Source organism: Penicillium coprophilum (genome assembly GCF_028826855.1).
Source record: "Penicillium coprophilum strain IBT 35676 chromosome Unknown utg000002l_segment0_segment1, whole genome shotgun sequence".
NCBI lineage: Eukaryota > Fungi > Ascomycota > Eurotiomycetes > Eurotiales > Aspergillaceae > Penicillium > Penicillium coprophilum.
This window is the reverse complement of record NW_026622722.1, coordinates 5,320,018-5,343,776: the sequence shown is the minus strand read 5'-3', so window position 1 is coordinate 5,343,776 and position 23,759 is coordinate 5,320,018. Positions and strand designations below refer to the sequence as shown.

The 23,759-nt window shown below is 48.7% G+C and overlaps 11 protein-coding genes across 11 annotated transcripts; 4 read left to right on the top strand and 7 right to left on the bottom strand.

The window, feature by feature from the left end:
• Positions 1-1,269: 1,269 nt before the first annotated feature.
• Positions 1,270-2,463, bottom strand: N7500_004083 (MBL fold metallo-hydrolase; the record flags this gene model as incomplete). The annotated part of the gene is made up of 3 exons (XM_056675229.1): positions 1,270-1,840; positions 1,900-2,040; positions 2,111-2,463. The coding sequence occupies 3 exons, from the start codon at positions 2,461-2,463 to the stop codon at positions 1,270-1,272; spliced, it is 1,065 nt and encodes a 354-aa protein (XP_056535754.1).
• An 816-nt stretch (positions 2,464-3,279) lies between these two features.
• Positions 3,280-4,317, bottom strand: N7500_004082 (alpha/beta-hydrolase; the record flags this gene model as incomplete). The annotated part of the gene is made up of 1 exon (XM_056675228.1): positions 3,280-4,317. The coding sequence occupies one exon, from the start codon at positions 4,315-4,317 to the stop codon at positions 3,280-3,282; it is 1,038 nt and encodes a 345-aa protein (XP_056535753.1).
• Positions 4,318-5,769: 1,452 nt separating this feature from the next.
• N7500_004081 (uncharacterized protein) lies at positions 5,770-6,024 on the bottom strand (the record flags this gene model as incomplete). Its single annotated transcript, XM_056675227.1, has 1 exon — positions 5,770-6,024. One exon carries the CDS (start codon positions 6,022-6,024, stop codon positions 5,770-5,772), a length of 255 nt encoding a protein of 84 aa, XP_056535752.1.
• A 1,148-nt stretch (positions 6,025-7,172) lies between these two features.
• N7500_004080 (Amino acid/polyamine transporter I) lies at positions 7,173-9,059 on the bottom strand (the record flags this gene model as incomplete). Its single annotated transcript, XM_056675226.1, has 4 exons — positions 7,173-7,878; positions 7,946-8,158; positions 8,240-8,810; positions 8,870-9,059. The coding sequence occupies 4 exons, from the start codon at positions 9,057-9,059 to the stop codon at positions 7,173-7,175; spliced, it is 1,680 nt and encodes a 559-aa protein (XP_056535751.1).
• Positions 9,060-10,331: 1,272 nt separating this feature from the next.
• Positions 10,332-11,265, bottom strand: N7500_004079 (Class II aldolase/adducin N-terminal; the record flags this gene model as incomplete). The annotated part of the gene is made up of 2 exons (XM_056675225.1): positions 10,332-10,406; positions 10,468-11,265. The coding sequence occupies 2 exons, from the start codon at positions 11,263-11,265 to the stop codon at positions 10,332-10,334; spliced, it is 873 nt and encodes a 290-aa protein (XP_056535750.1).
• Positions 11,266-12,244: 979 nt separating this feature from the next.
• N7500_004078 (cytochrome P450) lies at positions 12,245-13,991 on the top strand (the record flags this gene model as incomplete). The annotated part of the gene is made up of 3 exons (XM_056675224.1): positions 12,245-13,644; positions 13,731-13,875; positions 13,944-13,991. The coding sequence occupies 3 exons, from the start codon at positions 12,245-12,247 to the stop codon at positions 13,989-13,991; spliced, it is 1,593 nt and encodes a 530-aa protein (XP_056535749.1).
• A 2,085-nt stretch (positions 13,992-16,076) lies between these two features.
• Positions 16,077-16,751, top strand: N7500_004077 (uncharacterized protein; the record flags this gene model as incomplete). Its single annotated transcript, XM_056675223.1, has 1 exon — positions 16,077-16,751. One exon carries the CDS (start codon positions 16,077-16,079, stop codon positions 16,749-16,751), a length of 675 nt encoding a protein of 224 aa, XP_056535748.1.
• A 216-nt stretch (positions 16,752-16,967) lies between these two features.
• On the top strand, positions 16,968-17,224 carry N7500_004076 (uncharacterized protein; the record flags this gene model as incomplete). The annotated part of the gene is made up of 2 exons (XM_056675222.1): positions 16,968-17,019; positions 17,067-17,224. The coding sequence occupies 2 exons, from the start codon at positions 16,968-16,970 to the stop codon at positions 17,222-17,224; spliced, it is 210 nt and encodes a 69-aa protein (XP_056535747.1).
• A 327-nt stretch (positions 17,225-17,551) lies between these two features.
• N7500_004075 (ankyrin repeat domain-containing protein) lies at positions 17,552-18,514 on the top strand (the record flags this gene model as incomplete). The annotated part of the gene is made up of 1 exon (XM_056675221.1): positions 17,552-18,514. One exon carries the CDS (start codon positions 17,552-17,554, stop codon positions 18,512-18,514), a length of 963 nt encoding a protein of 320 aa, XP_056535746.1.
• A 436-nt stretch (positions 18,515-18,950) lies between these two features.
• On the bottom strand, positions 18,951-20,469 carry N7500_004074 (MIP/aquaporin family protein; the record flags this gene model as incomplete). Its single annotated transcript, XM_056675220.1, has 4 exons — positions 18,951-19,263; positions 19,326-19,867; positions 19,927-20,378; positions 20,427-20,469. The coding sequence occupies 4 exons, from the start codon at positions 20,467-20,469 to the stop codon at positions 18,951-18,953; spliced, it is 1,350 nt and encodes a 449-aa protein (XP_056535745.1).
• An 868-nt stretch (positions 20,470-21,337) lies between these two features.
• Positions 21,338-22,225, bottom strand: N7500_004073 (uncharacterized protein; the record flags this gene model as incomplete). Its single annotated transcript, XM_056675219.1, has 2 exons — positions 21,338-21,894; positions 21,958-22,225. The coding sequence occupies 2 exons, from the start codon at positions 22,223-22,225 to the stop codon at positions 21,338-21,340; spliced, it is 825 nt and encodes a 274-aa protein (XP_056535744.1).
• Positions 22,226-23,759: the final 1,534 nt, after the last annotated feature.

The window sequence follows — 23,759 nt, the reverse complement described above, 5'->3', positions numbered from 1 at the left end:
AGACTTGGCTCAAATAAGCGACGAAAGCCACTTGAGAAAACCGGATTCTTCGCTTCTATTGGCCAGATAAGCAAAAATTCATTAGCCTCCCGAGATCCACAGAATGCAGATATTTCCGACTAGTGTCCTTGAGGCTGATCGCGGAGGTCCGTGTTATAAATTTCCTCTTTATGCGAGATCTTGTCTTCAACGTGTTGAACTACTCTCTATATTGTATGTCTTGTAACTTTCAAATAATTCCTTGAGAAAGTCCTGTTTCATGGATAGTCTCATCATTTTGGAATCCAACTTGGTGGCTATAGAGTAGCCAACGCTTCATCGAAATGGAGGAAGAGAAGTATATAGAAGATACAGAGGAACGAAAAAAGGACCCATTGAAAAGCGTGTAGCTAAGAGACGGAAGAAAAGTCGCTATTCATAATTGTAGACTAACATAAAGACAATGTTCAAGAAGTTTCCTGCTCACCCTAGATACATCTCTCAAGGGAAATTGTGGTGCATCTGGTGGTTCTAGTCAACACTCCACTCTTACACCATCTTTTATACACATGGACATGGAGTTGTTTCTGCCATTTGCCCAGATCCAACCACTTGTGCGTGTGCTTACAGGTGAAAACGCCGAGATCTTTTTGGTGATGGCAGTCTCTTTAGGCAACCATCGCATGATTGAGTATTATAGCAATACATGCACGTGTGCAGAGACGTTTCGACATCCCACTCCAGATTGTAACTGTCACAAAGAAAATTCTTTGGAGGAAAGTTCTTTGGAGGGAACCCTCTTCCGGCTTGAAGGGTTTTCAAAAATCTCATTATAAGATCGGCCGACAATTTCTATATCCAAAGAGTTATGAGCGGGTGTGCTCTGTTCGGCAGTCTCGGCTTTCCCATCTTCCATCTGATCAACCTGAGCACGGAGAAAGCCCAGTATAGAGCTGAGAAGAACATCAGGCGAGCTCATATTCGTGCTACGAACTGTTTCATGGTAGTCGCGCACTGCAGCTGCATCCTCACCAAGGTTTCTATCTTTGAAAGTAAGTAAAGGTGTCAGTATATCTTCGTCAAACCTAGGGCTTTAAAGGTGCAACTGGTAGCAGACAATCAATCAATTAGCCTTATCACCACGTTCTGAAGATGCTCATATAGAGGCAGCAAATTGTTGGCTGTAACAGGTAAATAAATTCAAATTAAATCAAATTAAATCATTGGACTAAGAGTGTTGTATTCAACAACTAATCAAAACGCGGTAAAAACCTACGACTGAGATTGCGTTTAGGCCTCGACTGCATCCTTGAAGTCTTTTAAAAAGGTCCACCGGACCCTTTCTCTCAGGCCCTTCTCCTTCCAGTCATTCAACGTTAGGGGGAACTGATCCGCCAGATCAACGAAGGAATCGTCATGCGCGTAAATCAGCAGAACATTCTCATCTACATCCAATTCTTGGGCCTTTTTGATCGTTCGGATTGCCTCGATCGAGTGTCCCATCGTTGGGATGAAGAATGGCTCGCTGACCGGCATGTCCCGAGTAGTCTGGATAATATCGAACATAGTCTCGGCGCAGGCACAGTTCCAGTCCTGGGCATGTGACTGGAGTACATCGCCGGGGATATGGAGGGACGCATGAGGCCTTATCTCTCCACTATGGTGACAGAGATCCCCTCCGAGAAAGACGAATGTATCCGGACTAGTAGTTGTTCTTGCTAAGCCGGCTAAATGACCGATTGCGTGACCAGGCGTATCAAGCAGGTAGAAGGAACCATCTCCGAAAAAGTCGAAAGCCCGAAATTGACCAATCTGAAGGGTGTTCTCGCCTTCGAATGTAATTTCTCGAAGTCTTCTTCCGCTTCATTGTCATGTATTAACGCGGTGCAATTTTCTTTTGAACGAAACGGCTATGCGTACCTGAACTCTTCCTGTCTCATGGGCGAATCCCCTTTCACCGGGTAGCCAGGAAGAAATTCATCTTTAAATCCCGGGCCCACAACAATATCCGTAGAAGAGGGGAATCGGGCAAGGTTCCCAATATGATCCCAATGCCAATGACTGTATGAAATCCCGTCAGCCTATTTTTGCTGCCTGCCGGGAGATCAGTAGCACAGGGGAGATCAATTACCTCCACACCACACTGTTTATCGCATTTGGCGAAATATCATGTTGCTTCAGAATATCAATCACGTCTTTTTCTGACTGGATATCCCATCCCCGCGCTTTCAGTTTATTGCCGACAATGGGTGCTAGATTTCGCCAATCAGTTGGGATACCCAGGTCGAAGACGACATTCCGGCCGGTTGGACTGGTGATCAGGAATGACCAGGAAGGAATGGTTGGGAGATATTCGTATCCCACTATAGGGGGTCCTATGAGAAAGGAGGCGGGCAATTTGGAAATCCTGGCACCCGTGTCGATAAGCTGCACTGTGCATGTTGCACCCCCTGTTGGGAGGGACACTTTGCTGGAAGGTGACATTATGACTGGTGGAAGGGTTTGGCGGAGAATGGGGAGATATCGAGCACTGGGGATGTGTGTATTTAGAGAGTCTTCAGCAACGCTTCTTTATTATAAACATCCGGGCTTGCGGGGAAGGATACCCTATTTCCTATTTTGACACCTTAATCTGGATCTCGGTTCAAATCCGACTTAACGACTTTTTCCAATCATTCATTCGGTAGGTTTTGGTGCTCGGCAGTTGGAACAGCAAACGTGAAGCAATATCGCTCTTGACAATGGAGCGCCGGCCTTGAAGCACCCAAGCTATACCACTTAACTTTGACAGTACTGGCTGTACCGAGTGCCGGTAACGCCTAAGCTAGACCTCACCAAGAACCGCAACTCTGGATTATAGAATGGGGAACCGACCCGTATATAGGTAGCTATACAGATTTGACTTCCCCTGCCGAGTGGGACTTGGCTATCTGAGCTGCCGCTTTTATGAGAGTCCTCACTCTAACGATACGAACGGTGGGGAGTTTAGTGTCCTTCGTAAACACCCCAAAGCGGTATGATGTACCTAACGTAGATGTACTCCAACTAGTCACTTGGAATACATGAAGGATATAATGTAATCGGTAAGCGATTGGAACTGTAGACCGCCATCCCCAAGACACGTAGTAAATCCGGTATATGCCACTCTTCTATAACAACAGCCACTCATTTACTATCTGTTCCTCGATGGCCACGATATGCTTAGAATAAAGCAATGCTTATTTCCTGCGTTTGAATTTGTTTGAATTTTCATGTTTCGGCCTTCTCTTCAACATCCTCAACTGGACATATTGCTGAATCCTAAACAACTGATTCCGCCAAGCTTTTGTCCCATTCTAGGTCCAGGAGCCAAGCCATACCATCGAGTGTCATTTCTTTGATCTTGCGACTATGGCTGGCTGGCCAGGGAGGAGATACCCAAGCTGTATGACCCTCGCCCTCGAGAATGGAAGTTTTGACTTGTACCCCTGCTAACTTGGAGAGCCACTGTCCGTAGATAATTGCATCATCCCGGAACTGATCAAACTCTCCTCCATAGACGAAAACTTTGGCTGGAAGATGTGGAAGATTCCGGAGGTCGGGAAGGTTCAGGTTGATCGGGGAAAACCAAGGTGAGTGCACATCCAGACGAGCCTCCAGATCGCGGCGCAAAGTATCATTCGTCGCCTTGTGTTCCATCGCCACATCTCTGGATTTGAAGATCTCACGATACTCCGATGGAAGCATAGCTTCAGCGACCAAATATGGTAAGCCCGAAAAGATACCGGTGATGGGGTTTTGAAGAGGAGACAGGCCTGCAAAATCCTCAATCCCAGCCGACATTGCGGCAGGTATGCTTCCGATGACTGCAGCTGCAGCGCCACCCGAGCTGAGACCACCGACCACCAAGCCACGGCGCGGGTCAACACTGACCCCAGTATCTTTGAGCGCTCCATCGTTCAAGTTTCGCACCTCGGACATCCATGCGCAGACTTCCCAGGCAATTCTTAGAGGTTCTGGAAACGGCTCCATGGGTAGCTGATTAATTGTTGGACAGGCCACCACGCAAGACAAAAGGGTTGCAAATCCGCGGGCTGGTGCTAAGACCAGATCAGGACTGCATGTCGAGAGGCCACCACCGTGGAAATAGATTACTAGGGGACACTGAAGGGGTAGTCCATCCGACGGTCGAGGCCAGACTATCTTCGTTCGATTTGATCGGTTGTTGGGCAACGGGATGTCAACCCACGCCTCTCCTAGGTGAGGAGGACATGGACCGAGGAGTTCGAGCCCAGCAGCCTCAAGCTTGACCATGCTTGAGCGCTGCTCGTGCATGAATAGGGGCTCACTAGACGTCATTGTCGAGGCTAGCCAGAAGATAACAGCGAAGTTGTTCACGAAGGGGAGTGGTCAAGGCAGTTTTTGGACGATACGTGCAGTGAGATTGACCTCACAGTAAAGCTGAGATAATGGGATCGATCGTGTTGTTGAAGCTTCCAAACTTGAGTACAGGGGCACAGTCTGCTTTTATCTGGTACAACATGGCTCCAATCTCAGATTGAATTATGCGAAAATGTTCTTGTCTCCTTTTTTCAGACAGTCTTGTGGCCAAATCAGATTGCAGCATCCTCATGGATAGACTATCCCGAGCTCTCGATAAAACTCTACCAAGAAACGCCGAGACATTGTTTCCTGATCTGGCAAGTTACGAAGTCATGGATCTCTTCATACAGTGCCAAGCTCGTAATAACCCCAAAGCGGTTTAGCTCACCTACAGTGATTTAAATCTTCCCGTAGTCAAAGCGTCGACAATTAGTTCTTTCACCTACGGTTTCCTTTATCTCTTTTTTTCTTCTATCGTACTACAATTCTACCCTTATAGGATAGAATGTGGGCTATATGCTTTCTTTTGCCCAAGACTAGGTATCGGTTAAGAGACAGTATTCTTATCTTGATGTATTTCTTTTCGTTCATTTCTGCTTACACCGAGAAGTCTCCGGTTGATGAGCACGTTGTATACTCTCCCATTCAGACTCCATTTCGACATGTGCGACATGGACCAAGACCTGGTAGTTGATTATCTTTTACCTAATTCGACATAAGTAATGAGAGAATGAATGTTGATTTGTTAACGAAATACCCAGGTGATCAATACATGTCCCAGTCCTCCAGGGCTCCTGGTCACGACCTCGTAATCCGTCTTGTGTCACCGGTCAGCCGGAGGCGATAAGAGCCTCAATCCACGCTCATTTGAGTTAAAAAAATGTATATCCAGGATATACTTGAAAGTGGCGTGATAACCAGGGCCATCTGCACCAGCCGCTTTCTCCATTTCAGTGCTGGGTTGGTGACCTTCTCTTTCGTTTCTTATTTTGTCCGACGGTGAAAACAACCATAGGTATGTCAGAGAGTCCATGCCACTAATCTTCATCCAATTCTTCGGTGTCAGCTGCGGAGACACGCCGAGAGACTGGGTCCCCGGTTCGTTTGCGCGAAGGCATCTCGCGACCTTGATCATCGGAGGGAGCAACTTCCTCCACCTGTGTTAAACCGGCAGTGATGGCGCCAGTTACCCGCTTTCGCAGCCTTGGGCTGAGCTTATCAAGATCATCAGCCACCTCAAGCAATTCTATAGCTCTCCGAAGCTTTTTCTTTACTGTTCCCTGTTTGGCGCCGAGTTATTGGGTGTGCTCAATGGGCGTTGTAGATCCGGCCGCTGTGAAGGGCGGCGAGCAATAAATCTGTAAGGCCAGTTGCGGCCAACCTGGGCCACGATTCCATCGTGAGCAAGTATTCGATTTGCCTCGCCCTCTACCATGCCCCAGGGGTAGCAGGAGTGAAGGCAGTCTCAAGGGAGACCATCCACTGATCCAGTTCGTCCTCTTGGGCAGGGCTAAGAACTTTGCCGGACCCTGTGGGAGGACCGGTGCCGAGGATTCGTCCGCGAAGTAGGTGGTACGGAATATCGAACTCCCGGAATGCTGCGACTCTTGCTTCATCATGCTCCTGGTATGCTTTTACGGCATTTCCAAGGCGAGCTTCTCTCTCTATGCAGAATTTACCCATGGTGGCGAGAACAGGGTTAAATGAGGGATAAATATTCACATAATCAATGTTTACTGTGCGCACTTGGGCTGGCACTAGTGATTCCTACGTCATATCCACTGTTTGTTCTTCTCTACCTACATACTACCCCTTTTCCCTGCCACTTCTTAGCCTTCCCTTTCCATTTTAGTGCTCAGACCTTGACGCCTTTTGTTCAGCAGAACTGATCACGTCTCTGAGGGCCCTGATCCGCCCACTAGGTATTACATACGCACTCTGATCTACCCAGGTGCTCACGGAGCATGCTCTGATCATCATCTGAGTCTGGGTTGAGCCGAGATATGAATCAGAAACAAGACACACCATAGGCTTGACGGCTAGCACTTAAATTCATTGCTCATAAACATGAAGCATAGGAGATTTGGAATGCAATACCATCGAAACGTTATTGGCGAGCTCTTACCTGAGATCAGTCGATTGCGCAGTGGGCAATAGTGAAGAAAGGTATGTTCGAAATACGTGTGTTTCAGTCATGAACCATTCCTCCGTATGTTTGGTTGGCCCGCTTGGATCACTACCTAGGTAATGGATTCTATTTGGTCAAAACTTGTGTAATTGACAAGATACAATAGAAGTCGAAATCAGTTTTAACTCTCAGTGCGATTTACCTCCCGGACTTTGAGTGGGGACACGCTAATTTATAATTTTAGCTCTTCCCCATAGTCCTTGTAGGGCTGTATTATATTCAGTAACTACAGTGACGGTCTATAGATTTCGACATTTGCCCGACACCACTAGTATAATATGACATTCTGCCCGTCCAAAAGCTTCCATGAATTGAAACTCTCTCTCTAATATGGCATATACCACCCCTGGCTCTCTAAATGCTTCTAGTCTAAGAGTACAGTACTTGTCCTAAGATGAAGTGGCCATCTGTCATTTTTCAGTCCAGCGAGGACGTCAGCTTTCGCTGGAGAGACGGGTGCAGCGATATCCTGATGGAAACATTACAGGCATTTTTCCGAGTTGAACACGCAGCAAGATCTTGAATTATAAACATACCACAAACTACAATACTCGGAGAACAACCCCAATACTATATAACAGAAAGCAATACCAGTTTACATATGCAAATCTCAACAAGTCAAACTACATGGCCAACCACTGCCTTATTCGAAAATCTTCCCGATCACCCTATCCGCCAGATTCTGCTCGCGTGGGACAAGTAAAGCTTCGTAATTGTCGATCTCCTCCTTTATCCCACCGAGGCTCAGGTCTGCGGTGCCCGGCCGCACGTAGCGGCTGCGGAAGACAAGCTTCCAGAAGAGGAAAAGCACAATGAAGAAGCCGATCATGCCGTAATCGAGGAAGAACCACATGATGTCCCAGCCACCCTTGATGAAAAGGTCGTAGCCGCCGGCCAGAAGTATGAAGGACGTGCCGCCCATAGCGAAGTAGGACGTGTACGGCTGGAAGCGGCCCTTGTAGGACAGGGAGTCGCGGGAGATGCCCTGGCGCTTGAGAGACGAGAAGAAGTGCCTGTAGGTGACGGCCGTGCAGAGGTAGTTGATAAGCTGGCAGCAGGTGACGAGGTCGACGAGGTAGTTCATGGCATTGGCCGATGAGTTGTTGACCTGCAGGAAGGCGAGCAGACAAAAGCTGAGCGAGAAGAGCAGGGCCCGGAGCGGGACGCCGGATTTGGTGCACCACGAGAAGAAGCGTGGGGCGTGGCCCTCAATGGACATGCCGTACAGGGTGCGGGTCGCCGAGAAGAGGATGCCGTTGCCGGCGCTGAAGATGGATGTCATGATAAGTGCGTTGACGAGGGAGGGCAGGCCGTTAATCTTGAGCCGCTCCATTGCGATGACGTAGGGCCTGTGTACGAGACATTGTTAGGACAAGTGATTATGGGGAATGGCCGAGCGTTGTTGAGAAAACTTACGATGCAGCGCCAGTGCCTGATCCGGAGACTGCACCACCGAGAATACCCAGGAGGGTGGCGTCATTGTACGGGATAACGATACCCATACAAAGAGCAGATCCCACGAAGAAGAGAAGGATTCGCCAGGCGAAGGACCGAAAGGCAGGAGGCAGGATCTTTCTGGGGTTCTCGGTCTCGGCAGCCGCCATAGAGATGTACTCTGGGCCGCAGATTCTGTTTTTGGATACGGTCAGTCCCAACACACAAAGACATACTGGAAGGGGTGGGGGTGTGGCTATAGGTGTCAACACTTACGAGAAGCTGGCTTGATACATGCAGGATAGGACACCCAGGAATTTGCCCGTCCCTCCGGATACGATGTGTTCGACAAAGGGGCCCGGGTCATTCCAATATCGGAAGCCGTAGCGGTCATGCAGAGGGTTGCCGCCCAGCATAGTGATGAAGGTGAAGCAGAACAGCCCTAGCATCAGAAACACCTTGAATATGGACAGGTAGAACTCGGAGATGCCAAAGTAGCGCACGGTGACCACGTTGAGGATAGCATAGAGAACTATCATGGCGATTATTATGGCCTCGACAGGGACTTTATCGGTCCAGAAGGTGATCATGATGTTCATCGCGACAATTTCGAAGGGCACAAGGAAGGCCATGTTGAGGAAGAAGTTCCAGGCCATGGCGAAGCCGAAAGCGCCGTCAACCCATTCGCTGCCGAAACGGATGAAGGGCGAGGGCACGGGTAGGTAGGTCACCATTTCGGCGAAGCACTCGTTGACGGCCCACATGACGGCGCCCCAGATGAAGAAGGCGATGAAGAGACTCGCGGGGCCACCCTTGGGGAGAGCCGAGCCCATCTGCACATAGAGAGCTTCAAAGTTGTCAGCATTCCGTGCTGCCGTTGTGAAGCAGAAGTTCTTGTCGACTTACAGGTACCAATGGCTCCTCCAATAGCGAAAAGCTGGACTTCGGATCCCTGCAGCTTGCGGTGCAGATTCTGTGACCCTGCGGCTATGTCCACAGACGTGCCCTGCTGAAGATCATCGTCGATCTTGGACGAAGGCTCCGTGGCGATGGATGGTGATGGAGGGCCCTTTTCAAAATACTTGGAGGCTGACATATTGACGTGGTGTGTTCAAGGGCTTTCGCGGTTGTCGATGTTGAGCTTTGGTCGTGGAACTGAGTCTCACAACATGCCAAAGGGACCGTCTGGGCTATGAAGGATCCAGATCGGATAGTACATATGAGAGTCTCGAAACCGGGGATCGAACAATGACACTCAGAGCTGGCCGGGGGTGGCTAATATCGTGGCCCACTACACCTCTCACTATCCCGATGTGAGATAAGATAGTTAGCATTGCCTGTGGTAAACCTGGGCCTATTTAGATAACGGGCCCTCCTTCGCGAGCTCCGACTATGTCATAGAATTGGTAGACGCTACAAATTTAATTAATTTCTCTTTTTAGAACTAGAATCAGCAGTTAAGATACCTAAATTGACTAACTTTGAAGTCTATCTTGTTGATTATATATAGCAATTTACGTAGTCACTCTAACAGCTATCAATTTCGTAGCGTACTGATACTAATTTTGTAGCCCCTGCCACTATCTCGATACGCTTGGTCCCAGGGGTGATCGTTAGCATATCGACATGGTATCGGGCGCTAGTCCGCCCCTGTGGGATGGGTAGCTTATCGACTATCGCGGCACTGGCCATGAATGGCAGCCTGGCCAAGAGGGCGTATCAGCGATCGGGACATCCGACGCGTATCAACATCACCATGCTTTTGCTTGACGGTGCCTCTGAGATGGAAGAGGAGATATGTATCCATTAACAGGTAGACACGGGGCAGGTGTACAAGGAAGTTCGAGTGAGTATTGGCTAATGGTATACTGTGATCATATTATGGGAGGTGTATTTTCCAAAAGCAGTGAAGGGTTGAGATAATATCCAACTAATACCGCGCCCTCATACCCTCTGCGGCTTTAGTGTCACGCTAGTCCCGAGGTCCACCAAGAGCGTTCACAGGTGGGTCTGTCCCACAAAACAATAGACATTCAACACATCTAAATACCCCAGTATATACCAATTTTCACCTGCACCATCTCTGATAATCTAGCTTCGTGCTTATTTTCAGTATCCCTTGCCAATTGAACGCGTTCAACTTCTAATTGCTTGGCATGTTTTGCCTGTAGCCTCTGTAGGATCTTATCGGTATCCTACCTTTTTCACACCGACCTATTTGCTCCAGTATGGATACTACTAAAGTACCTGTAATGGGTACGGCAATTTGCTACGCCAGAAGCAATTGGACTCAGTGTTACGTGCTATGCTGAAAATCACCCGTGTATTTGCTATATCTGTATTTGTCTCTTGATCTTGTTGTAGGGGTTCACTGCTTGAAGCTTCCGTTGGATAGTGCCTCCTCGTACTGGTAGTACGGCTGGAACTCTACATACAACGTGTCCTGTGTGTTATGTTAGCCCAGGGCTTTCATCGGCCAAGGAAGGGGTCAGCAGACTACATACCGGAGTGCTGGCCATCTTGAAGTTATAAGCTGCCTCCGCGTCGCTCACAATGTGCTTCTTGTGCCCGGCACTGTCAGCCAGCAGCTGCACCTTGCAGCTCCTCTCCATCAAGCAGAATAGGAACGCCGCCTCATCTACAGTGTAGCCAGTCGTCAGCAGGCCGTGGTTCATCAGAATAGCCGCCTTGCCGGTCTCGCCCAGGCTCTCTGCGATCTTCTGGCTCTCTGATGCCTCGTTGGCAATGCCGCCGTAGTCCGAGTACACCGAGTGTGCGTTGTAGAAGTAGCACACGTCCTGGTTGATCATCTCGAGCGGCCGCGCAAACGCCGAGTAGGCCCGGCCGTGCACCGAGTGTGTGTGGCAGATGGCGTGCACATCGGGCCGCGCGTGGTGCACGGCGCTGTGGATCTGGAACCCGGCAGCGTTGATGGACCCGGCCGTGTTGCCACCAACGACCTCGCCGTGGATGTCGACACAGATCATATCGCTGGCCTTCAGCAGGCCAAAGTGCACACCGAGCGGGTTAATCCAGAAGCGGTCAGTCCACTCCGGGTCACGCACGCTGATGTGGCCCGAGATACCCTCGGCGTAGCCCTCGCGAGCAAAGACCCGGAAGGCTGCCGCCATGTGTTCGAGCTGCCACTGCCGCGTCTCAGGGTGCGAGCTGAACTTTGGGATACCAGGGAGGCTTTTGCCTCTGTGAGCCATGGAGGCCAGGGCGTTGACATCACCGTCCATTGACTTGGTAGGTGGGGCGAGCGAGGAAGCCACGAGGTTTGCTGTTGCGGATGGTGCCATTGTGATTCAGTTGTACAAAATGAAGTGTTGCGAAGCGACGAAAAGAGAGAGGCGTATTGTGATGTCCTGGGTAGCAAGACGTCGGGGCGATGCCACACAAATACATACACCTAACCTTAATTGCAGTCACAAGCGCTCTATCTCCGTGATAACTCTATACTATTCCTATCCACCTTCTGCAAAGACAAAAGGATGCTAGTGGCTTGCGATAAGCCGGTGTTGATCTAGCCGATACATGTAGATTGTCTTTGTAAGGCGCATAGTATACCTCACCTCGCTTAGGGCGAAGATTGTAGCTGTGCAACCTTCATAGCCGATTGAGCCTGAACGACAAGACTTTATTAATTTCTCGAGAACTTGCGCAATTCTCGTCGGGGTAGTCCGACATCCAACTAACTACCCGAGGGCCATGAAAACACACCAACGAGCTCCCCATACCCCGCACTGCTAGTGTCTGTCGCCATCGTCGCCATCGTCAGGCGGGCGTAAACATGAACTAGGACACAATGTATTCCGCTCAGTCAACCCTAACCCCTAGCTCGGGTCGGGTTGTCCGACATGAGCAGATTTAGGAACGTGTCTCGGCGCCAGCGGGGGCCTGATAAGCACGAAGGCTATCGATATCGCTGTCGGGCCCCGCTACATACTGCTAAAAGAAGAGGGGGACAGCCAAATGCTGACTTTAGGTGTTGTCTTAGTGGTTGTGGTTAGACTAAGAAGCGGACCCTTTTAGGGAGCATTGCGGTCAGCTCTCGTCAGTAGGCGATGCTTATCAGATCTGTTATCTAATAAAGTAGAGGTGGTGCCCAGGTGGTGTACTACGTATTATACTCCCCCCAAGTCACTGATTTGAGTTAGAAAGCACATACAGGTCTGTCAAACCACTATCATAATGTCCGCTCGCTACTTGCTACCATTAAGATCTAAAAACCAACAGACGCAGACAATTTCGCGAGGTTAGTGTGAGAAGCTGTTCCAGATGGCATCCTTGTCGGTCATCGCCGTCGTATTAGCGCCAGTCCTCTTCCTCATCAAATATCTACTCCTCGACCCCCTCTTTCTCAGTCCCCTGAGCCGCGTGCCCGGGCCCAAGGCGTTCGCCCTGACAAAATGGCGGCTGGCATACGAGGACTGGAAGGGCGCGCGCACCCGCACCATACACCAGCTGCACCAAAGATACGGTCCTGTCGTCCGCATTGGCCCGGATGAGGTCTCGTTCAACAGCCTGGCGGCGCTGCGGACCATCTACGGGCCCGGTAGCAAGTACGGCCGAACGGGCTTCTACCGCATGTTTGACGTCTATGGCCGCCAGAACCTATTCACCTTCCACTCGACGGTGGAGCACGGCCAGAGGAAGAAGCTGCTCTCTCACGCCTACTCCAAATCCAACATGCTCAAGGAGCCCTCTGCGAGCATGGTCGAGGAGAAGGCACGGAAGTACATGGCCCTCATCGACGCGGAGCCGGGGCATGTGAGCGAGATCTTCACCACACTGCACTACTACTCCCTCGATAACATCACCGAGTTCCTGTACGGCAAGTACGGGTCCACATCCGCCCTGGAAGGCTCGGAGCCGCACCGGGCTCTGATCAGCGACATCTTGGATCCGTCTCGGCGCAAGCTTTCGTGGTTCACCGTGCACTTGAGTACAGTGACGAAGTGGCTTTATTCGCGCACCGAAACAATGGAGACCGTCGTCCAGCCGCTGTTGCCCATGCAGAAGCCCGCCACATACACCGGCATTCGAGAGTTTGCGCTGCAAGCGTATAGGAGCTTCCGGTCGGATATGGAAACTTCCGAGAAGGAGGGTAGTCGGCTCTTGGGTCAGGCCGAGGGGTCGTCTATCCTCGAGCGTCTCTGGGCGTACCACCAGACCAACAAAACAGACGGTCTGGATGACTTGGAGGTCGCCTCGGAGTGCGCAGACCACTTCCTGGCCGGCATCGACACCACCAGCGATACGCTCATGTTCCTGATCTGGTCCCTTTCCCAGCCCAAAAACAGGGCCTTTCAGGAGAAGCTGAGGCGGGAAGTCCTCGGGTTGTCTGGGGAGTCACTCAACCGCCACGGCCTTCCCACCGCCGAGGCGAGCGACAAGTGCATCTACCTGAATGCCGTCATCAAGGAGACGCTAAGGCTCTATGCCCCCTTGCCATCATTTGAGCCGAGATCAAACGCTGCCGATACCGTCATTGACGGGTACAGTATCCCGGCGGATACTACCGTGGGCATATCTCCATTCACCCTCCACCGCAACCCTGAGGTTTTCAAGGATCCTCGTACTTTCGACCCCGATCGCTGGCTGGGGCCCCAAGCGGCCGATATGAACCGCTGGTTCTGGGCCTTTTCGAGCGGTGGCAGGATGTGCATCGGTTTACAGTGCGTTATTCCCTTCTATGTTTCTTTTTTTGAACATAAACATGTTGTGTAGTGGGTGTGCAAAACGCTGATTCACTTTCCAACAGCTTGGCAATGGCCGAAATGACGACACTCGCAGCAACGATATACCGCAAATACAGCACCACGATCGCGCCGGGGTTTGAAGATATCACGCCGGGGATCACTGCTCGATTCGAGGTCTTTTATGACGATAGATTCCCCAAGATGCTGGTATGTTCATTCCATTCTGACTTGCACAGCCCAGAAATGACGTATTTTTAACACTGATATCCCTGAAGGAGCATACTTGCCTTATCAAATTTGAGGGGCTTGGGGGTAATGCTTGAGGTAGCGAAGCCGGGCTAGGTAGTACTGTCATAGGAACAGAGATATGTGTCCATTCCCTGTAGCTATCATATTCTAAGGGAGATATCCTTGGACTTTTGGCTCCATGTCGTTGATCGCTAGGCTGTAGTGAACAATCGATGCCATACGCAAGCGATGCTCACTTTCTTGGCGCAGCCAAGTTGACTGGACTCTATATATACTAGCCGAATCATTATCTTGGAGTTTGCATGAAAGATTTGACTAATTAATGTTCAAGATAACCGGGGCATGGCCCCTAAGCTTAGGGAGATATATCTTATCTAGGGAGGCCATAGTAAGATATATAATAAATATCGGAGATTAGGTATATATTGTAGTGGGGAGCGCTGTCGTCGGCGCGTAGTAATGCCTGTCTGCGAACCAGAGCAAAACCAGTGTAGGTTGTTGAGTAGCGGAGGATAGGGGAAGGAAACCCAGGGGTAGTTTGTAGAAGAAAGGTGGGATAGTCTTCTATTCTCTTGCTTCTAGCACTTAAATACACATATTCCGCTTAGTCAGCTTACACCGCTATTTCTCACGTGTCCCTCTACAATATATATATATAGTATACTATATATAATAGTATACTTATATATATAGTAATATATAATATATATAATTGTGAGAATATATCACTATATACTTAATAGTAACTATAATATTATATTATATAAGATATAGAAAGGTTTATACTTAGCTTAAGTAGATGATAATAGGTGAGAGGTAAGAAAAGTTGTATTCATTAATTATCTAGCTAGGAATCCTCCATTCCTTATATAGGCAAGCTCTAGCAGTATAGAATATCATAGAAAGTCATTAATAATATAATGACTTCGTTATGATGTCCTAGATTTATAGCGATATTCTGCCAAAAATCCCTCCCCTATAGCTCCCACGTATTCTTTTTTATTTTATTTTTATTCATTTACCTATTGCCCCACGAAGGGCGCTGTCTTACACTAAAGACGTGCCTAATTAATAGACTCGGCTTTCAGAAAGGCACGATATATCATCACCTAAGTAAAAAGAATGGAAATAATTCTCCATGAGAGAAGGCCAGTTGTACAAGCTAGGACAGAATGCCAGTGAAAGGTCCGTTTGTCGGCTATCCACATCTTTCCGAGGCTTCACTCTATTGGACACAGTTATCCACATCACTTTATTGATTCGCCCAACCGATAGAGAATTCGCCCTAAGTGTCAATTTAATCTTGATTTTGACGCTTAAGATATCAATCCACGAATAAATGGCAGATTTACCAATCCGATTTCCAGATCCTTCAGAATTGTAAGGCCCCGAATGATCAAATTGGCGACGCGACAAGGCAAGGTCCATAACTAATGATCTCTAGACCAGAATCCGAAGCGAAAAGTGCTGCACCAATTCAAACGAAACAATACGGGAAGCCAAAGTCGACTCGTAGGAGTATTGGGAAAGTACGCACGGGCTGCAGCACCTGCAAGACGCGCCATATCAAATGCGATGAAACAAGGCCACACTGCAAAAATTGTCTCCGAAGCCGCGGACATTGCACGGGTTATGTCACCAACTCAAACAAACCCTCCGGTCCAGTCCAAATATGCTGGGACTCCAGGCAGAATGTTCATCGCTTTACCCCAAAGTCTGTGTTACAGCACGATGTCCGTGCTAGTGACTTTGATGATTCCATAAGTATGATGTATTTTGAAGAATTCGTGGGTTTAGTCAGAGGTCCTTGGATCTCGGCGGTGTCCAACGCTGAATTATGGCAAGGGACTTTGCCACAGCTTACGCGCAGCAATAATACGCTCCGGTGTATCGCAATAGGAATTGGTGCACTAAGTGTTAGCCATCATCAAGCTAACGGTTCAAATCCCCGCAAGCGATTGATGCTTCTTGGTCACAAATTCGAGTGCGGTATGCATTATCAAAATGCCGTGCGGTATTACTGTTGTGCCCTAAAGCTTCTGAGCGAAAACAATGCCATTCAAGATGTGGTATCTAGCTCAGTACTGTTACTATTTTTTGAAGTTCTCCGGGGTAACAGGAAGACTGCGTTGAATCACCTCAATCATGGCCTATCGCTAATGTTGACCCTGTTGACGGATGACGCGCACAACTATCTACATGCTGTAGCGCCAAACCCGAAGCCTTTTCTCTTATCACTTACCAGCATATTTGCACTCTTGGCACCTCAGGCCCGCTTCGTTCTCCCAGGCTCCGTGGGTCAAGACCGGCCGCTTCCCAATTTCATTAGATGCCTCGAGGGCGATGGCCTGACTATGGAGTCGTTCATAGTCCTGCTGGGCCAGTTATCAAGACGCTCTGCAGTCAATGGTTGCCCATCTGCGTTCAACAGTCTCAAAGGATTTGAAGAATATTGGTGGGATGTTCGGAGTAAAAGTTCAGCAGTGGGCCCTATGGCGATCAAAATCATACGGAGCTCAGGTGTTCTGGGCTCCAAAGAGGGGGACGTCATTGACACGTTTTACTGTAATCTCCTCGACAACCCATGGATCAAAGAGTTCTGTGAACGCTCGAGGAAGGCTATGAATACCTTGAGCGATGTATCACTTCCGCTGTTTAACAGAATCTTCATGTCCGACACTCAGTCACCGACATATCTCAAAGCCATTCATCTACGTTTGCAGTTCCTTCAGGTTTACGCTTTCGAAAACCCACCACAATACTTCAGCGCGGAGACTTTATCCTTGCAAACCCCCTATTTCGTGAATACTTGTCTCTTGCAAGGATTGCATTGAAGGTTGCCAAGCAGAAAGTCTCAAACTTTTTCTGTCACATATCCCTAGAATGTGGAATTGCATGGCATCTGCTACTCATCGCTTTCTTCTGTCGTGACCCTTTAACTCGCGATGAAGCTGTACAAATGTTGAGAGACTATCCATGCCAAGATGGACTATGGAATGTACAGTCTCTCTATATCTTGGCGTCAAAAAGCCAGGATGTGGAACGCAAAAATGCGGCAGAAGGCACATCCAGAGAGCAGTGGCAAAGACTATGGCGTCGTGAGTACGTTTTTGAAGACGGTGGCAGTCGAATTGTTTTTCGCTATCAAGATCGGCCTGACGCCACGGGCGATTGGCAAATGGTGGAGGAGGTCACAGAGGTTACGGGTGAAATAGATACGATAATTTGGATGAGGCGACCTCTCACGGGCTTCGGAGCTTTGACCATCGGTGATCTGGTCACCGATCAAGCTGACACTGGAGTCTAGAATTTCTATTCTCCAGGGTTATCGCATTGAAACATTCCAGACGCCGCCGGAAAGTTCAGCACAACTCTTGTGCTATCTATCTACTGACTTGTTTAGCGCCATTTAGCTCCGCCTATAATTAAATGTTCCATTGCAGTGTTACGCCCAAATACACTGATCCGAAATACATACCCCTGTAACCAAAGTCTACTAGTGATCGTGCCAAGCGCCCAACACCACATGGGGCTATTCATACACTAGTGATACGCTTATCCGTTTGTGCCTTAAATGTTGCCTTGTCCTCCCTTTAGTTGATCCCTACTAATCTGCTGCGAATTTTCCACCAAAATGTCTCTGCTTCATGTGCCAAATGAACTTCTGCAGCTTATCGCAGAGGAGCTGGAACTGGTGAGCGATGTAAATGCTTTCGTTCGAACAAACACCCGCCTTTATCGTCTCTTAAATTCATATCTTTATCTCTACGATGTCCAGAAGCTTGGGAGTTCGGCATTATTGTGGGCTACGAAGCACGGGCAAGAGGCGACAGCTCGAAAATCACTTCAAGGAGGAGCTCATATTGAGACAATGTTTGAAGCAAATCGAACTCCACTGGCACTAGCAGCAGAAAATGGACATGATGGTGTGGTTAAGCTGCTGCTCGCCACAAAGGGTGTTAACCCTGATTGCATGGATCGTTACAAACGGACGCCACTGTCATTAGCGGCTGGGAAGGGACATGATACAGTCGTCAATATGTTGCTCGACATAAGAACCGTCGACCCAGACTCTAGGGATTATCAAGGACAGACACCCCTGTCGTGGGCAGCAGAATACGGACATGAAGCGGTAGTCAAGCTGCTGCTTAGGACAGAGGGCGTCAACCCAAACTCCAGGGATTATAATAGACGTACACCTCTGCTGCTCGCTGCACGGAGCGGATGCGAGGCAGTGGTTAAATTAATGCTTGCCACAGACAGCGTTGATCCAGAGTGCAGGGACTCTCTCGGATGGACGCCGCTAGCGTCGGCGGCACATAATGGACATGAGCTAGTGGTCAGACTGCTGCTCGCTACCAAACGTGTTGACCCAGATTCCAACAACTATCTAAAGCAGACTCCCCTCTCTTTGGCAGCACAAAGTGGACAGGAGGCGATGGTCAGGCTATTGCTAGCTACGGAGGGTGTCAACCCAGAAAGCAAGGATTCTGACGGACAGACGCCGCTGTCGCGAGCGGTAAAGAATGGGCGTGAGGTGGTGGTCAAGTTACTTCAGATACATAGGCCGCCTGGTCAACATACTTTCAAGCACTAGACTAACGTGAAGCATTTGATTGCACACTTGACAAGTTCAGAGAAGCTGGTAATATTAGTAGAGCATCAAGCCAGTCAAATGACAATTTGCTATGCCCTCGCTAGAAAATCATCGATCAACCATCGATCAGCCATCGTCTCGAAATTAATCGAAAATTGCTCCGTAAATCTATATACAATGATAGGTCAACTATTATTGCGGGACTTAACTAGCTTCGATCCGAAGCTTTGTTAGCCCTCTTAGTGGCCCATCACTAGAGCTCACGAGTGCATGGGCCTTAGCATCCTTTTCCCGGAAAAGATCGACACTAGGTAGCGTGAATCATCAAGTGCCACAAAGTGAGTGTACTGTATACACATGAGACAATTAAAACTTTGGTAAATGTACTTTTGGAATATATACAAAGTGATAATTACACATATAAAGTAAGCGTGCTCTAGCTCTCAGTATCCTTAACAGACTGCTCAAGATCGGGGACCTTCTTTTTCCCAATACGAAGTTTCTTCCGGAGATTCAAAGCTCTCACACGGTATGCCCGCTTTCGCCTCCGTGGGGGATAGTTGACTGGACTCTCACCACCCGTAAATATAGCCATGTCATAGATTAAAGCGCCAAACATCGCACCGGTGATGTCTGCAACCCATGGACCCCAAACCCACCATGCATGGTATTCTCGGAAGATCTGGCCGCCCCACCCAGCCATAAGGGCAACAAGTCGCGGACCAAAGTCTCGTGCGCCATTGAAACAACTATAAGGAGACGGTTAGTTTCGAGCGCATTCAGGACTAGGAATTGGAGATTGGACACATACCCTCCGGTGTTATAGCCCAGTGCAAGGACCACAATGGTAATGATAATTCCAATGATAAATGCCTGCATTCCAGCTCCTGGGGGTGCATTGGTGTCATCTCCCAGAGCGAGAATAGAACCGACTAAAATTGCGCTGCCCAAAAACTCAGTGAAGAATGCAGTCGCAGGATGGACGAATGGTTTCGGCAAGGTGAGAAGAGCCTGACTAGCGACGCTTGCATTCTGGGGCACTTTGGCCACTTTGGCCACTTCAACAATGGCATCATGGTAGATCGCATACGAGATGCCCCCTGCGGTGATAGCACCGAGGAGTTGCGCAGCAATGTAAATCACACATCGACGCGCGGGAAATCCACGAAATACAGACAGCGAGATTGTGATGGCTGGGTTTAGATGGCCACCAGACATACCACCGGTCGTATAGATAGCGGCCATGAAACCAAAGCCCCAGGCGGCACTTTGAGCAGGGTATGACCCTGCTTGTCCGGAAGATGTAAAGTTCGATAAGGTAGCGCAAAGACCGATTGTCATTGCCATAGTTGTCTGCGAAAATTTGCATTAGCAATTGTTTAACGATTTTTTGGGTCATATCGAAAACTCACTCCGAGCCATTCAGCCAGCGGCTCGCGTAGATGGTGACGAATCTTCGACCAAGTATTGAAAAAGCCATCTTCTCTGGGATCATTGACTTTTTTCGTGCGATTTTCGGCGGACTGTTGTTTCTTAACTGCCTCTGTGTGCGCTGGATCCTTGCCGTTCTGTGTCATATCGTGTTTATCCTCCTGTCGATCCTCTGGCAAGGCGCCATGACGCATACCAGGCCGAACGATATGAGGGAGAGGCTGGGCCAAACTCCAAGTTGGGCTATCATCGTCTTGGTTGTACTGAGATTTGTATTGTTCGTACTCTTCATTCGTGTATCCACGATTGTTATTCGGATTTTGCGCGCCGGAGCCCGCCAAACTGTATGATGGGACGTTTCCCAACCCCTCATTCTTGCTTCCTTCTTCTTGGGTGCCGCCTGATTGCTCTTGTTCGGGGGCTTCGACAGCATCTATCGCAGTATTAGCGTTATGTTTCGCAACGACCTCTTCAATCATACCTTTGACTCCGCCATCGCGGTCGGTTTCTTTCGATGATCCCATCACAAATTAAGACAAGGAATAGCCTGTGAGATTAAAATATAGAATAAAGATATTAGGCTTCGGGGTGTCATCATTTTTAAATGGCCCTCTGGTGTCAGAAGCTTGATTTTAAGGGAAAAAAGAAGGTTAGCTCCACTCTTTCGTCACCGTTGATTCTCAGTAAGAGTCTTCTTTTGCCAGGGAATGTCACTGCCAAGGAAATCAGGGTCTTCCATGAGGATAGTTAATTGGTGGATGCTATTCCACAACTATTTCTTTACCTCTATTTTCATGGGACACTTTGGAAAGACCGTGCACAGTAGTCGGTTCATTCTTGTACCTCAGACTATACATTTTCCAGTTAGGGGAATCCACATAGATCCTCCCATTTTACTACATGCGATATAGAAACAACTTGTATATTCAACAGGCTCATGGGTCCTTTAAGTAATCATGCCCGAAAATACAATACCGCGAGGCCTTGAAAATGGGCATTCCCTTCCCAGATGTCACTTCCCAAAAGGTTAGCCTCAGGGCCAGGGCTAAGTGGCGACATTACCTCAGGGAACGTGGATGTGGTTCCGCCAATCACAACTGATACGCCACCCGGACGCCACGGGCGCATCCGGACGAACTACAGTATCTGTGGGTTACCCTTTACGGAATGCCGAGAATTCAGCTTTCCTTGTTCTGAATGTAAAAAGGCCTGCTTTTTCGTCTAGAACACTAGCCCTAACCCGCCCTTTATGTTGTTGAAGTTCCGAGAAACTTGCTTTCTTCCCACATTAAACCTGGAGCCAGCATACATGCGAACAGGTAAATTCCCTCGTAACCACCACAACCGTTCTTCTAGCAGCAGGTCGGAGGAGATGATAATTATGGCCGCAAATTAAGTGGAGGTAGTTGCTAGCTCTTGGGGTGGTTTCTGGGTGGAGAGCTCACTGGGAGGGGAATAAACCGATGTCTGTCCTTGCGTTTCCCGATATGTCACAGCAGCCTGGGATTGGAGTCCCGCCACCATAGCCTGAGCAGAGAGCCGTTTTCTCCGTTCAAAGAATGCCCAGCCCAGCGCGGCGAGAAGCAGGACTCCCAGAGGAATTCCTACACCGGCTCCGATCGCGAGATCGTTGCTAACTTTTCCAGCCTTGTCCGCACTGCTTGATGCTGTTGGACCATCCCCATCCTTGTCCGCGCTGATGGATGTTGTAGGACATGTGGTTGTGTTCGAAGTCGATGTGGAGTTTGAGCTAGTATCACCAGAAGTGTAATTGGCGAGCAGGGCCTTATCCAAAACCAAGTCCGCAGGATCGAGTGTGAAAGGGGCACCGGCGTAACATGCCAGCTCATTTGACGGACCGACTATGATGGAGTTGGCGCAATAGTAAGACTTTTTGTCCTCAATACGAAACAACGGCAGTGCGCACCCTCCATTGCGCAAGGCGGTAGCTGGAATCAGATCATGGCTGTCAGTTTGAAAGCAAGAAATCCACATTCCTGAGATCGGCTTACCCTTAGAACACTTATCGTCGCATCCACCCTCTATTGGCCAATCCTTATTTGTACAACTACCTCGACTCAGTGCAAATGGTTGGGCCATTCCATAACAAAGCCCATTGCTAAGACAAATCGAGTCTTTAGAGCAACATGGTGAGTCCGTATCACGCGAGAAACAAGGCACATCGTCAACTGCAAGATTGCCACTAGGATAATAGCAGCGCTTCTCCGCTATTACCAGGTACGCAAATATGGAGAGGTGGAGGAGGATATGAGGAATCATCGCGAGATCAATGAATGTTGAAGCAGCTGGATGAGGAAGATCCTATGATTTCAATAATGAAAATGGGCAAACACCTAGAGCCGCATTTTGATCCAAGCCAACAGACACGGGAACTGATCAACATCTTAAAGCGACGCTACAACCTTTTAGTGTCTTCAGAGCCAGTTCCTGGACCAATGGTATAATAGTGGAGAAAACACCACGGGAAGGGGTTTGGGGGCGATGTGTCGGTTGATATCTTGGGTCGTGTGCACAATTAACGTCCAAGTGCCGAGCTGCTCCTTGAGTTGTTGTTTATATAAAGAGGGAACATTTCATAATTTTGTTACGTACTTTATATGCTTCAATCACCCATGTGAATCAGATATCTGCGTGGATGTAATTATGCCATAGCAAAAAAAAAAATCGACCTGAGCCTATATCTGACTGAGACAAGGCTGTGCTAGGTGATCATAGAGGGTAATTGCATTTGCAAGTGTACTACTGTTCGCTGTTGGGTGCCTTTACCCTTCCGGCCCCCGGCTCTTTTGGCTGGATAATCGCGTCGTGGCTTGACATTCTGACAGCTTTGGTAGGGTTCAATCTCAAGATTGGGGGTGGCACTGCAGACCAAAAGCTTGATAGAGTATGCGTGAGCGCTGAGAGTGGCTTTTTGGTAGCAGCTACCGGCTATCGCGAGCAGGTGTGGCAATAGATAGAGTCGGCCGTGGGATTGACACAGGTGATGAGCAGAGAGGGTCTTGGCGCTATCGAGAACGCAAAGTGAAATGCGACCGTCTGGAGTGGTAGAGGGATGAATTATCGGTTTTTGATTGTCTGAATGATTTTTGAATTTTCAATTCGCCTCTTATTGGCTGCATCACATACTGACACACATACTGACACCTAATATACACTCACCGAATCATTATAGGTTTAAAGACAACAAGAACAGCCGGCCGCTTGTGGGGCCTCATGATGCCTCCGTAGTCTCTTTCTGAGTGATCCTCCTGAGCATTAGGTTTGGAGGTCGTTTGAAATATTCTCGGTGTCAGGCAGAGGGCAGAGAAAAAGTCATACGAGACTTTATATGCGAAATGGCTTTTTTGTGTATAAGTTATGACTAGGGACTCTGGAGCAAATTATGAGTCCTGTACCCTCAAGCTCCTATCCCTAGGCTTCGTGACGTTTTGCTGAATATCTGCCCTAACAGATAAGTAATTGTCATGCTTCTCAAGTAAACTCACTTCGCCTAGCACATCGGAGTTTAAAATGACCTCCTGGCTTTGACTCCCTGGCGGACGCACTTGGCGCTTTGTAAACCTCAGCTGAATGGGAGCACAGCGGAGCCTTTTTAATTCATTCCGAGTAGAGCCTTTGAGAAACCATGGAAATACAAAGCCCAGCAGTCGATGCATCATAGGAAGACATGCACAGACGATTCCCATGTTGCACTCGACAAGAGTCCAGACTGAGCGAGGGATGAAATCCCCCATATTGAAACGTATCAGCAGTTGTTCTCTACGTTCGTCTTTTTCCAAAGCTTCCAAGATAC